At 35.3% G+C, this 15,644-nt stretch overlaps 1 protein-coding gene across 1 annotated transcript in view; it reads right to left on the minus strand.

Moving 5' to 3' along the window:
- Nucleotides 1–4: 4 nt before the first annotated feature.
- The window catches only part of Atf2 (activating transcription factor 2), a gene marked incomplete at its 3' end in the record, with an annotated part of 63,051 nt that continues 47,411 nt past the window's right edge, over nucleotides 5–15,644 (minus strand). Inside the window, exons 10-14 of the mRNA XM_031373207.1 lie at nucleotides 15,157–15,335; nucleotides 14,371–14,485; nucleotides 11,610–11,696; nucleotides 1,034–1,183; nucleotides 5–67 (exon numbers count right to left, since the gene is read on the minus strand). Coding sequence (XP_031229067.1) covers nucleotides 5–67; nucleotides 1,034–1,183; nucleotides 11,610–11,696; nucleotides 14,371–14,485; nucleotides 15,157–15,335 — 594 coding nt within the window. The remainder of the gene's footprint in view (nucleotides 68–1,033; nucleotides 1,184–11,609; nucleotides 11,697–14,370; nucleotides 14,486–15,156; nucleotides 15,336–15,644) is intronic.

The following is a 15,644-nucleotide window of genomic DNA, read 5'->3' on the forward strand; positions in this document are numbered from 1 at the left end:
CATTAGCTGCTCTTCTTCGACGGCCACTTGTATTTTGGGTCTGTGGAGTTGTGTGAGCTGGAGAAGCCTGTGACAATATGGACAGAGCTTGTCCCATGAGTGTGTAGTGAGTAAATTAACAGGGGCAAGACACAATATAAAAGGGAGGGTTGCTAACTTCATGCTAAATGCCTTGATGACATCAGCACTCTGGAACAAAATTCACCCTATGGCTGAATCCCTTTTAAATATGCAATTGTGAAATGCTCAGTGCAATATATAGTGAATGTCTTCCTTAAAATATGTGTATTTTTAGTGTCTTGCTAAAGAAATTCTACTATACTCATAGATCCATGCCTTTTTCAGCCATCATCAGACAAGTTTCCTTCTGCAGCAGATGGGAAAAAAATACAGAAACCCACAGCTAGACAATAAAAGGAAAGAAGAGTATGTGTATTTTGATAAAGTAGTTTTACAAATGTTATTTTTAACTGATTCTATATCATTAATTCTTTGGAAACTAGTCACTATAAGTTTTTAACTTTTTATAATTCTATTTTGAAGTAAAATTTATTAAATATGCCAGTTGCACTAAGATAGTTACTTCTACAAGATTTTTCAGTTAAGGAGAGCCCTGTAGGGGCCTTGGTTTTTATTAGTGGACTAGTTTGGTCATCTTTATTCAGTCCAGGACATAAATCTTTAGTCACTAATGAGACAGTATAATAGAACTGTCCAATGTTAGGTAGTCTTACAAATCCCAAACCGTGCCATACAATATGGTAGTGTGGGAGAAAAAACAAAATAAAACCAAATAAAGCACTTGGAAATGGTCCTGAGGAACGAGACCTTCTGACTACTAGCATGTGGTCCAAAGGATAAACTTGAAAAACTATTTCTTATCAACACAAAACAAATACCAAACTAAGATGGCTATATTTATACTCTATTCATAAGCTTATAGACTATAATTATATAGAGAGGTCACATAGCTACACTGTATTTTCTTTTTAAGGATGACCAGAGTAGTAAAGGATGAAAGCAACACACATACCGGAGTTTCTGTAGTGGAGGTGGCTGGCTGCTGCAAGGACTGTGGGCGAGACTCTTCTGATTGAGTCCTAACCAATCCACTGCCATGGCCTTTTACACTATCACCATTGGTAACTGGAGGGTGTTGCTGGGTCAAAGCAGCTTTTAATCTCTGAAATGCAAACGTCATTTTAAAAAAGTGGTTCCTATGTTATATGCAATTCTAACACTCAACGTACTCTCTTTGACCCAAAGACAGTGTTTTTCAAGGAACACATAAACACACTGGCTTTTACATTGCTTTCATTTACTTTACTTCACTGGATTACAATAAATATCAACATGACAACCTGGGATTTTGGAAACTTCTCTGACACGCTATCCAGTACAAGTGTAGGACTTTACACTTTGTTGTATTTATTTCTAAGAAGACCTAAAAAATGAAAATACAGTATCTGAACATAGCTAGCCTTGTTAAACTAAAAATTGTAGTGTTAACTATTATGTATGTTTTAACCTATACGCTCCTACCCTAAGCCCATACCTCTTACTGTCCAGATTCTAAGATCTAAACTTGGGTCTTATTTGATCTGTTTTCAGGTTTTTAATGCTTATTTGGATGATAACATCATGTTCCATTTTGAAATGTATTTTATTTATTTGTGTGTGTGTGTGTGTGTGTGTGTGTGTGTGTGTGTGTGTGTACACATCTCCTACTTAGAGGACAACTTTTAGGAGTAGGTTCCCTCCTTCCACCATGGATCCCAGAGTTGAAAGCACTTTTGCCAGATGAGCCATCATAGTAATCTGATATTGCATTTTTTAGGCTACTATTAGAATCTGTCCTACTAAAGAACTTAAGATTTAAATCTATGGTCCTCCTTCCCTCTTTCCTACTAGGAAGACCACTCCCCCTCTACCCTTTAGGATTTACTTATTTTATGTGTGTGTATTAGTGCCTGTGTGTACGTATGTACATGACGTTGTGTGCCTAGTGGAAGGATGGAGGATGGAAGAGGGCATTGGATCTTCTGGAATGGAGTTACAGGTGGCTAACTGTGAGCTGCCATGTGGTTGATGGAAACCAATCTAAGTCCTCTAAAAGAGAAGCAAGTGTTCTTAGCCACTAAGCCACCTCCATCCTGGAAGATCTATCTGTTCTACTTTATTTTGCCAGTAACTGAATTAGACCTCATGAACATTGATAGTATGATAAATCCAGTATTATTGATACATTCTTTATAAAGATACAACTTGAACTGGGCTTGGAAGTACATGCCTTTGGTCCTATCCCTAGGGAGAGGCAGAGACAGATAAATTTTTGAGTTCAAGGCCAGCCTATTCTATTTTTTACAGAGAATTTCAGGTCAGCCAGAGCTACATAGTGAGATTCTTTCTCTTTCATCACCCTCCCCCAACATACACACACACATAAGCACGCACACCATCAATGAATGAAACTTGAATGAAGTTTATTCTATAATTAGTTGCATGCCATCATTTTATCCACCAATCAGCTCTTTAAAGCAGGGGTTTATCTTGTATACTTCTCTGTATCCTTTTTTTTTCTTTTTAAAGCAACTAGTTCAATGACTAATAGAAACATGATTAATGATGGGATGGGACTGCAGTGACCTCAGAGATTTGGAGTCATTTTTTGCTGACATTGTTCTGAGTAACTGAAATCTAGATAAGCCCCAAATACCTGAATATTTTAATATTTTAAATATTAAGCCCCAAATATTTTTTTTTTTTTTACTATTCTTTTTTTTTTTTTACTATTCTTCCCTCCACCAAAAAATGAATCTAGGGCTTTATGAATGCTACATATCCATTCTACCACTGAGCCCCACCCTCAGCTTCTACATTTTTCTTAAGAAACTTAATTTATGTATCTGGGGAAAAAGAGTTATTTATACACATGTGGATCTGTTTGTGTGTAAGAGTCATGAAGCTGATATAGTGCTTTACAAATTTGCTAGATGTAAATATAACTGTATGGGATGTTAAATGTTAAACAGATCATCGGCAACTATTACTGACTGCTCTGAGGATCCAAGCATAGTTGCTCAAGAAGAGCTTTTCAAAAAGGTTCCTAAACAATTCAAGAACTTCACTCATTTATTCCAACTAACACAACTCATAAAGGTCTACAAATATCCAAAATTTAGGAATATCTTCATTATATATGGTCCATAATCCATAAAAACATATACATAAAATGTCACCAGAATTCACCCGATATCATTATATCTGTATTTTAGTAGGCATTTCCTCTTTAATTGGATACCGGTCTCACTTTTACAGGTTAGATAACTAGCCATCATTTGACTTGGGTCATATAGCTACTAAGTTAGCTCAATTAAGCACATATAATATATGGTCAGCACATATAATATATTTTATACAACAAAGACACAAATTTATATTTACTTTCCTCAAACTACAACCTTAAACAAATCATTAATCTTTTAAGTTTTAAATATCTTCATTTAGGAAATTAGTGATAATTTACTTGTAGGAACTAAAGCAAAAATTAAATATAATATGGAAAACTACCTGAATTACAAAGGGATTTCTTAAATGATTGTTTTTTTCTTTCTTTCTTTTATTTTTGTTTTTTTTGTTTGTTTGTTTTTTTGAGACAAGGTTTTTCTGTATAGCCCTGGCTGTCCTGGAGCTCCCTTTGTAGACCAGGCTGGCCTCGAACTCAGAAATCCGCCTGCCTCTGCCTCCCAAGTGCTGGGATTAAAGCATGTGCCACCACCACCTGGCTTATTTCTTTTTTATTAAAAAAAAAAAAATTATGTTTATTGTGTATATGCACATGTATACCATCGGAGTACGGGTGACCACTAAGGTCAGAAGACCACTTGTGGGACTTGGTTCTCTCCTTTTAGTAAGTGGGTCCTTGGCATCGAACTCAAGTGATCAGGCTTAGTATCAGGAGCCTTTAACCACTGAGCTACCTCATTAGCAGGTTTCCTTATTTCTTAAAAGACTTCTGTATTAGTCTGCAGGTTCTCAGCAAAGGGGCAAAGAATTGGGAGAGTTTAGTTTATACAAATTTTTGTTTTCCAAATGTACTCAGATATGGCCTAACAGCCTGTACATAAATGACGTCCAAACCATGAATCTAGATGTGATCATTGGTACACCCTCTCCCTTTTAAGCAAATTGAAATAACATTAATAACAAATACATAAAAATAAAACTAATAACAGACAGGATAATGCTAAGTGGATGGATTAAAACAAATCAGATGACTAACCAAATTAGCAACTGACAGAATTGGGAACACTTAGGAAAATGCTCAAGAATGGAAGGCAGAAAGATAAAAGCTAGAAACAGCAGCATTGGTCACATCACATAAACAGAACAGAGAAGACTCTGGGGAGATGGTCACTCTTCATATTTATGCCTTGCAACATCAGAATGAATATTAGACATCAAAACATAAACAATAATACCTAATCTATGCTGGAGCTTCATTTCTGGATATAAAATGTATAATGCATTCAGAGGTTGAGCTTAGTAGATTTTATGTTGGCAAAACATTTTTAAGTCCTTAGGTAGAAAACATCATAGAATTTAAGAGCATTTAAAGTTTTATAGTATAGAGCTTAACTCAGAATTAATGAAATACAGTAACTACACATAGGGGAGTCTGAAGTACATAAACATCACTCTCTTGAATAATCTTTAGTAGGGCAAGTTACTACCATCTAGAGCACTTAGAGCAGCATCAGTATTCATTCATTATCCTCTTGTGACTGCCCTAGGGTATACAGTACTCATCCAGTGAGGAAGCACTAATGTGTGCTCCATGCTGTTACAGTGATTACAATGGGTCTGACTTACAAAGTGTGCCATTGGGTATAGACTACAAGAAAGAGATTTAAGGGTTAATTAACATTGCTCTAAATTGCCGATTTTTAAAATTACACAAAAGTGCATGTAAGCTTAAAAAATAGATTAAGCAAGGTGCTGAAAGTAGTCAGTAAATTTTCACACCAACTGATACACAGATCTAAAATTCACTCACTGAATTAGGACAAATACATTTGTTAAAAGAATTAATGCAAATCTAAATATAATAGACATTTGATTTACAAACAGAACTTTGGGATGGGCAGAGATACAGAAATCAATCACCATGTTAAGTGAAAAAACTGCTGGGCAGTGGTGGCACACGCCTTTAATCCCAGCACTTGGGACGCAGAGGCAGGTGGATTTCTGAGTTCAAGGCCAGCTTGGTTTACACAGAGAAACCCTGTCTCAAACAACAACAACAACAACACAACAACAAAAATATGAAAAAACTTCCTGAAGACTGAAGTTTCTTCTCAAAATCACTGAATGAGTTAGGATAGAGATAAAACAAGAAATTCTGTTAACTGGCAATTCAGTATTATAAACAAGAGCTTTGCAAAAATAAGGAGTTTTAGCCTAGTATTAAGTATTTTAAGTAGAACTGCAATCAATTAAGTTTCAAATATTGCTGGGTCCATACTAAGATCAATATTTCTCTCAAAAGAGAAGCTTAATATAAGTAAATAAAAAGTGAGTATATAGAGAAATGAAAGTTGAACACTTAAGTAAGGTTTAAAATGCCTATTATCTCCAATATGTACAATAAAACCAAAGTATAGTTTTAATTCTAAGGTAAAGGTATTCACTGTTTCAAAGAATAAAACATTTCTAAGAAGCAACAAATGTGTATTTATTTCATGATATAAATCTCAATTGCTATACTTAAAGGTTTTTTTTTCTTAGAGACAGATTAGACCAATTAAAGCATGAATAGCTTGCTGCACTGACCCACCCATCTTACATACTCATTCAGAGGTGTTTGCTTAAAAAAAAAATGTTATTTATGTTCTATGTTTATGTAGCACCTGAAAATAATTGTTATCACATCTGTCAGAACTCAGTAGAAACAAACTACTCTATCACAGTTCAAAGAAAAAGATAATGTGCTCCAAGAGCAATTTATGAACAAGTCGGATCCATATTTCACAAGTGCCATAGAAGCTCATCAGAGTGATAACCCTCCTTCTCCTGGGTGTTATCCTACCATCTGCTGCTGTATTACTTATCTTTATTTTGCAACTAATTAACAGCATAATCTTCTAAATTCAGCAAGTTAATTATCATTATTGTAGTCTTTGCAGTATCATCAGTCCTCATGAAGTCTTGTCTTCCTACCCCTAGAGAACACATGAAAATGAAGTCAGTAGGGAGAGGGTCTGTTTCTTTAGTGTGGGCTCATTAGGTGTTTGCTGATTAACTCGGCATGCAGAGACAGGTCAGAAGAATTCTGCTGAACATGAGGTTCCATGCAGGGCCCAACTAAGTTTATGTAGGTTTCTGAACATTTGCCAAGATGCCCTCTGTCAGCTTTTAGTAGAAACCCCCTGCAGAAAAACCACTGGCTACCCACTGTGTACAAAGATATTTCTTGGTTTGTCACACAAGAAGTCACACTGGAGGAACTCACTTTACAAAACCTGAACGAACAGAACTCCAAAGTGATTAACATCTTACTCCAAGGAGTGGTTTTTGTTTGTTTTCTTTTTAAATTATAAACATTTAGGAGTTACCTTTATTAAAAGAGTAATAAAAAAATAAGTATTTATGGTTTATGGAGTTAGTGACAGATCCTTTAAGCCTAAATTTCATGAGACCTAGTTTAGTTTTGTAGAAATTCAGATTCTGAGAATTCTTCTACAGTGTTAAAAAGTACTAGATAAACTTAAGATATTTCTGAGTCTCTACTATTTCGGTATCACATTTTTAGTTTTCTAGAGGACCAGAAGCTTACTAAACTGGACATTGACATTTATGCTTTAGGAAAAATTATTACATTTACTTATTTATTGTGTTTGTGTGTACACATGCATGTGTGGAAGCCAGAGCTGGCTCTGTCCTTCTACTATGTAGGTAAGTCTCAGGATCAAACTCAGGTTATCAGTTTGATGGCAAGGACTTCCTTAATGAGTCAACTCACTGGCCTCTCTGATCCTTGAAAAGTTAGTTTCAGAAGGGCTTGGTGGCACACACCTTTTTTTTCCAATTGGATATTTTCTTTATTTACATTTCAAGTGTTATCCCCTTTCCTGATTTCCCCTCCAAAACCCCCTATCCCTCCTCCCTTCCCCTGCCCACCATCCCACCCACTCCTGGTTTCCCCTCTGAAAAAAACAAAACAAAATAAAACAAAACCCTGTTCCCTCCCTGCTCCGCCTGCTCACAACCCACCCTCTCCAGCTTACTGGACCTGGCATTCCCCTACACTGGGGCATTAAACCTTCACAGGACCATCAGCCTCTCCTCCCATTGATGTCCAACAAGAACATCCTCTGCTACATATACAGCTGGAGCCGTGGGTACCTCCATGTGTACTCTTTGGTTGATGGTTTAGTCCCTAGGAGCTCTGGGGGTACTGGTTGGTACATATTGTTGTTCTTCCTATGGGGCTGCAAACCCTTCAGCTCCTTCAGTCCTTTCTCTACCTCCTCCACTGGGGATCCTGTGTTCAGTCCAATGGTTGGCTGAGAGCATCCACCATTGTATTTGTCAGTACTGGTGACATACACCTTTAATCCCAGCACTTTTGAGGCAGAGGCAGGAGGATCTCTGAGTTTGAGGCCAGCCTTGACAGCCAAGGTTGAATTCCAGGACAGCCAAGGCTACACAGAGAAACCCTCTCTTGAAAAAAAAAAAAAAAAACCACACACCCCACAAAAGTTAATTTCAAATAAGCAAATTATATTTATTTGGCAATGTTGAGAATCAGGCTATCCTTGGATTGCTTTTTTATTTCTTTTCTTCACTTTTGGCTACTGTTGGATTCCATGTTAAAATGTTTACACCTACGACTGATTTAGTTGTATTATGCAAACTGTTTTACTGTATCTTGGTATAAATTGTTTTTACAAGTAGTCCCTCAATAATTTTTGTGCATAAAAGTTATCATGAGCCAAGTAGTGGCAACACATGCCTATAATCCAGGCGTTCAGGAGGCAAAGGGCAGAAGTCTGTGAGTTCAAGGACAGCCTGATCTACAGAGCAAGTACTAGGACAGCCAAAAGGTACACAGAGAAACCCTGTCTGGGCCAAAACAAACAAACAAACAAACAAATGCATGCATGCGTGACTATAACAAAACAACAAAATCCAAATATTTGACTTATAGAATATAAGTCTAGTGATCTGGATTTTGAAAACAAATCAAAAATGCATTCTAGAAGATATACCTCTTGACTGTCTCACCATTACTAGAAATATAGCCAAGAAAAAAATCTCATAATTTATGATCTTCCTAGATGAATGTCTTAGTCCCATAAAATATTTGTTACATAAATAGTAAGGGACAGAAATAGCTATAAGTCAAATGTCTGAAGTTCTCACAACATGATCAGAAAAAAAAAAATCAGTAACAATTAAGGTGGAGGCCCCCAAATATTTGAAAATTATATAATAATTTCTTTTTTTTTAAGATTTACTTTATTTATTTTATGTGTATTAGTACACTGTAGCTGTACAGATGGCCATGAGCCATCATGTGGCTGCTGGGAATTGACCTGAGGACCTCTGCTCACTCCGGCCCCGCTCGCTCCAGCATAATGCACTGTAGCAGTCTTCAGATGCACCAGAAGAGGGCGTCCGATCTCATTACAGATGGTTGTGAGCCACCATGTGGTTGCTGGGATCTGAACTCGGGACCTTTGGAAAAGCAGTCAGTGCTCTTACCCACTGAGCCATCTCGCCAGCCCTATATAATACATTTCTAAATAACCCACTTGCCAAAGAAATCAGAGAAAATTAGAAGATTCGTCATGATGAAAATGTAGTAAATCAAAATTGGTGAATACAAGAAAATGTATAGCTATAAATGGAGGTTAATACAGGTAAATCCTAAATGACAGTATATAACAAATGAAGTTAGGTGATAGGTACATGTTAGTCTATTATATTTCTTGCTCACTTTTATATCTTGCATATATAAAAAATTTCCAATCAATAAAAATTTAAACACAAGGCTAAAGATATGGCTCAGCAATTAAGATTGTGTATGTTTTTCCTCCCATAAGATCCAAATTTAGCCAGGCAGTGGTGGTGCATGCCCCCAGCACTTGGAAGGCCGAGGCAGGCGGATTTCTGAAGTTTGAGGCTAGCCTGGTCTACAGAGTGAGTTCCAGGACAGCCAGGGCTATACAGAGAAACCCTGTCTCAAAAACAAAACCAACCAACCAACCAAAATCCAAATTTAATATTTAGCACCCAAATCAGGTGGCTTTCAAGCATCTGTTAACTTCAGCTCTAGATGGGATCTGGTGCCTCTGACCTCCAAGGCACCTGCACTCATGTGCACATATCCACAAATACATACACAGACAGACACATATACACAAGTAAAAACAAAATAAATATTAAAAAAAATTAAAGCAGGACTAGTGGGGGAGTGCAAAAAGGAGATGGCTCAGTGGATAAAGTACTTGCCAGCGCCTTTAACTCCAGACTGTGGAAATAGGTGGATCCCAGGGCTTGTTGGCTAATCAGTCTAGCTCAAACACCTAATTCCAGATCCAGTTAGAGGTTTTGTCTAAAAAAATGTGTGGTGGAGAGACACAGGACACTCTCTCTGGCCTCTACATATGCATGAATGCATGCATACATGGGTACATGCATCTACTTACATGTGAGCATACAAAATTTTAAAAATAATTTTTTAAATTTAATCAAAATTAAGGAAAACATATTTACTTTTCCAATAAAAATTCTTATAAGAAATTTAATTGGTTTGTTAAATTTAAGTGGGTCATTCTGCCTCCCCCAATTTTTAACTAATGATTTAATGTTAACTTTAACAGATGCTAGAATTATGGTCTAATAGCCAAAAAAATTTCCTTTAGTGTCTGTTCCTCTTGGGTTAGTTTGTAGGATAAAAGCTGCACTGATTGTGTGCATGTGAGTATATCCAGATACATGCACCTCAACAGGTCCTTCATTCCTATTTTACACAACTTTTATTTTCAGCATGCATGGCAAATTAAGCCCATATTCTCACCATTACACACCATATTTAAGTAGAAAACACATAGTAGAACATCCCCAGTGAAGAGCTTCTATCATTAAATAAAAAAGAACTCAGTAATTTAACAGGATTGACTGAATGTTCTAAAAATGTGAAAACTTTGTCTCTTCAGCTTTTGATTTCTTCTTTCAGCACAATCAGTGTCTAGATCATTTATGAATCTTAATCATCCTTTATCCAGGTAATATACAAGTTTTACACAAAAGTTATCATGTGCAAATTTCAAATAATTTGAATGAACAGACAGCAAATAAAAAAAAAACTAAGCTGTATAACAAGAAATATTCTTATGTGTGCAAATTAGTATTACCATAGTGCTTAACAAAGAATTGAAGCAAATAAGAATCTAGGAATGGTTATCTATTATTTACTAAGGTGTGCTAATTGATATTAAGAAAAATTATCATCAAATCATTAATAGACCACAGAGAGTCTATTATACTGATTTAGATAAATATGAGAAACTTTTTTTCATGTGCCCTCAAGAATGTTAAGACAGTTTATGGGATCTGAATTAAGAAAAAATTCTAGAAATGAAAGATTAATCCTTTTACAGATTAAAAAAACTGGATCTTAGAAAAATGCAAGCCATGCTGGGCCTAGTAATACAGACCTAAGTTGAGGCAAGAGGATCCCAAGTTCAAAGCCTATATAGGCAACAGAGTGAGGGCAAAGCCAGCCAGGGCAACTTAGTGAGACCCTGTCTCAAAACAAAACAAAAAATAGGGGGTTTAGATGTAGCTCAGTAGCAGAGTACTTGCCTAACCTATATGAGGGAAAAGACCCCATAAGAATGGCAAATACAGAATTAGGATTAAAATAAAAACTCACCTCCTGATTTCTAATCTATAGCTCTTTTTTAAAAAATATTTTCTGATTTAATTATTTTTATTTTACGAATTCTGATGTTTTGTCTAAATGCATGTCTGTGTTAAGGTGTCAGAACCTCTGGAGCTGGCATTACATACACTTGTGAGCTACCATGTGGGTGCTAGGAACTCAACCTGTGTTCTCTGTAAGTATAGCCAGTGCTCTTCAGCTGTCTTTCCAGCTCCTTTAGCCTATCTTTTTGAACAATATAAATACTATAATGTTGAAAGCACAAAAGAAAAATAGGGTTTTCCTTTTTAATCACATGCAATGTTTTCTGCATGTGATTAAACTGGCATACTAGTTAGAGAAGTTTTGTGTAACTGTTTGGTACTGTTTTCAGAGCTTCTGCTTAATTTCAGCTGTAGTATTTATACAGAACCTCCACCAGGAGTTTAAGGCCAGACCAGACAGATAACAAGCAACAGACACTAGAATTTTATTTCCAGCTCACCCTTTATATTTAAAGTATCATTAGCCAGTTACTACACTAATGGAAGCTTTTCTTTTCCAAAGTTTTTGGTTCTTCTATAGTGCAATACAGCCTACAACTTTATAAAATGGTGTCCTTAATTAAAAGAAAAAAAAGAAAGACTCAATAAATGTTCAGTAAAAAAATACTGCTTACCATTTTTGCTTCTGACTGGACTGGTTGAGGAGAGGAAGGGCCTGGGATTCCTGGAACACTGGGCACCATGGTGACGGGCCGAACAAGCTATGAAAATGATATTTAAAATAACTTTGATTCAGTATTTACAAAACAAGATGTACTGTTTTTATTACACATGACTATAATTTACACCTTTGGATTTAGAAAATTACAAATTTTAACTGTAGCTGATTTTATGTTTATACTTAATTCTGATTAGCTATATAACCTGATTTGTCTTTTGAAAATTGTCAATTTCTCTGAAATAATAATCTCCATGTTTTAACCTTTCTCAAAGGATTGTATTCTCCTTCCCAATCTGCCTACAAGGATCAAACCCAAGGTCTTGTGCATATGAGTCAAGGGCTCTATTATAAAGCTCTACCACTACCCACTTTTGTTTTTTTGAGACAGGATTTCATAAAGTTATTTTGGATGGCTTTGAACCCACTCTGTAGTTCAGGTTAGCTTTTTGTCTCAGCCTTTTAAGTAGCTGGTGTAACTAACAGGCCTGTGTCAGTTGGCCTGGCTTTAACTTCCTTCTTAAACCCATAATATTCAAAGTGACTGGTACAAAAATGTGCACATTATCTTTTACATTCCAATTTTGCATTTAAAAGGACTATCAAATCTGTGACAATTAAAATTAAAATAATTTCAACAGACTGTAATTTACTATAAGTATGTGAATTGTCTAAAATGTATGCATACTGATGTATTAATGTACTGTGTAATCACATAGGTGGTGACCCTTGACGTCTCAGATAATACTTTAATAGGGTTTGCCATTTTTGCTTTTCACTTTAGCAGTTGTTTTTTCATTGCAAGTTGCTTTTAATACACGCACATTTAAAAGGATAACCATTTTATCTCAAATACAAAGCAAGAATGTTCCCTGCTTTAAAAATAGCTTCAAAAAAGAGAAAGCAAACCTTTACCTGAGTCTTCACTAAGACTTTTAAGTAATGCAATTTGAGTAACAAGGTTCTCTTTAAAGAAGACAAAATATTTTAGAAATACCTCAATCAATGATAATTTAGATTACTTAAAAGTTCCAGCATTCATGTGGCAGAGACAGGTGGATGGATCTCTGTTAGTTCAAGGCCAGCCTGGTCTACATAGTTCCAGACCAACTAGCACTACATAGCAGTGCTTCCTGCTTCAAAATTGGAAGGAAGAAAGGAAAAGAGGAAGGTAGGTTGGAAGGTTTTAAATAAACTTAATACTTAATATGCTACTAATATTGCTGAGGAGTACATCCAAACCACACATTTTAGAATGTTGCTACAAGTAGGCTTTAAAAAATAATCTCAAAAAGCTATATACTAAATGATTATACGACACAAATCAACACTATTTATCTATGTATTAACAATAAAATTTTTACATTTGTTTACTTTGTATATATGTCCCCATATACATGTCATGGCACACATATGGACGTCAGAGGGCAATTGCTGGCACTGGTTCTCTCCTTCCACCATGTGGGACATGGAGACTGGAACAAAGGTTGTCAAACTTGGTGGCAAGTGTCTTTATCCACTGAGACATCTCACCAGTCCCAGAAAACAAAACAAACAAAAAACCCCAACTATATTCATTACATGAATGACTAAGACTTAAAGCATTCTTTATGTGAAATTATTAAGAAAGTTTCAATTATATATGTATCATAAATAATTTAGGGAAAATGAAAATAGTATTCTTTGAACAACTTTGCTATATATCTAAAAGTTCTTTTCAGAATGAAAATGTGAAATGTTGAAGACTAATTTGAAAGCATGGATAAAATTACTTTGTGAAACGTGATATGAAAAAGAAAATTTTCATCATTTCAAATACTGTGCTTTTAAATAACAATTTAAAATTTTCAATTATGTGTATATATGTTTATCTATGGGTGGGCATGTGCACTGTGTGCAGGTGCCCATGGAGGTCCAAGTTGTCACATCTTCTATAGCAGGAGCAATAGTCAGTTGTGAACCATCCAAAATGGGTGCTGGGAATGGAACTCACGTCCTTTACAAGAACAGTACAAGTTCTTTAACCACACATCTCCAACAATATGTTTTTAAATGTTCACTAGACAACTCAATATAGTTAATTACCTTTTCTGTACTTTCCAAAATTAGTATATTTAGTGAGTTTCTCATAAAACTTCTTTTGGATTTTCTCAGAACAGTAGCCTAGGCTGGCCTCAAATTAATTATTTAGTTGAGGCTAACTATAAACTTCTGATCTTATTTCTGCCTACTGACTATTGGGATTACTAGCATGTGTCATCAGGCCAAGATATGAATGTTTACATCCTTGGGCCATCAAAGAAATTCAATGTTTTATGTAACCATAAAGGACAAATGTGTTTTTCTGAAGAAAATTTATAACTATAAACACCACAGCTACTTGACAGCATTCCAATACAAATATCTTAAGAGATTGGAAATATTTGAATTTTACAAATCTAGTCAAATTGAAGTAAGTTGAATCAAGAAATTTTACAAAAAGAATACAGAAAACAAGTATGGGCAGGGGGGTAGAGAAATATTTTCTATCCAATTATGTCTGCCTAGAATATTATAGTTGATTACAAGTATTGATGAATAAATATTACTCCCCATTAATAAGCATTTTGATAAATTCCATTTAGTAAGCCAATCAAGCAGTTCAAGTATATTTTCTGGTTATTTTAACAAGACCAGTTTTGACACAAAGACTTAAATGGTCTAACTTTCCAACTTACTGGGACTGCAGCTGGAACATGCACATTAGAACTTGTAATTGATGCAGGAATAGCAACGGGCATGGTTTGTCCATTAGGAAGATGTAATAGAAGAGGAAATGGGCCTGGTACAGGACTAAGAAAAACAAAACAAGGGAAAAATGTAAAGATCTATACCAACCACCTCTGCAAAATAACAGTCTTTTTCCTCCTATTACTTAAAAACTTAAAAGTAAGTTTTCTAACCTTCAAAAGGCAAATTACAAAACTTAGATATTTTTAATTGCATCTTAAATGCATAATCTATGTATGAGTGTTTTTTAAAAAAAAAAGCCTGGGGAAAAATCATGGATTTCCAATTTGTGAAACAAGAAAATTTCTCAACAGAAAGGTCTTGGGAGTTAACTTTTAAGAACTGAGACAAATGTCATCTTGAAATGGAATAGTTTTGTTTTGTGTCAAAAACCATAAAAATAAGACCATCTTAAACTTATAGTCTATGTTCATTGTTTTAGCTAAGATTTAGATATTTATTGTCCAATGTGTTAGTTAATATTTTAAAAATATTAAAAGTTTCCAAAACCCAAGATAGGCAGATCTGTCTCTCTCTCTTCTTCTTCTTCTTCTCTCTCTCTCTTTCACACACACACACACACACACACACACACACACACACACACACACACTCTCTCAATTTAATTCAAGTAATTAAATATCCTAGGGAAAACCATAGTAAAAAAAACCAAAAAACAAAAAACAAAACCCTAACAACTCAGGTACAGTCAGTGACTGACTGGAATCACTTACACAATTGGCCTGTTAGAGGATGGTGCCTGGGTGATTACAGTACTTGAGGTTGGTGAAGGTACTGCTTGTTGAATAATTACACTTGAGTCAGAACTTGTGAGCAGCACATTGGGAACCTGTAATGATGCTGGACGAACGATAGCTGATGTGGGCTGTGCAGTTTGTGCCAATGGTACTTCCTATTTAATTTTAAGATAAATAAAGGGTAGTGTTTAAAAATGCAAGTTAATTCATGTACCTCAGTGAACAGAATGTAACACATTTCTGAAAGCAACCACTAGATAATACTTAATACCTCTACAAGTACATTAATATCTAAAGTTAATTAAAAATATCTAAGCAGTTGTAAAGTTCAAATATAATTCTTAAAATTAAAACAAATCTGTTTTTGGTTCAATGTGTTTATTACTCTAAAATAAATTAGTCTAGGCTACTTAGCAATGTTTCTGTGAGAATTCAGTAAGAAATACAAATACAATTTATTGTTA

The sequence above is a fragment of the Mastomys coucha genome, unplaced genomic scaffold (assembly GCF_008632895.1).
Source record: "Mastomys coucha isolate ucsf_1 unplaced genomic scaffold, UCSF_Mcou_1 pScaffold15, whole genome shotgun sequence".
In the NCBI taxonomy this organism is placed as follows: domain Eukaryota; kingdom Metazoa; phylum Chordata; class Mammalia; order Rodentia; family Muridae; genus Mastomys; species Mastomys coucha.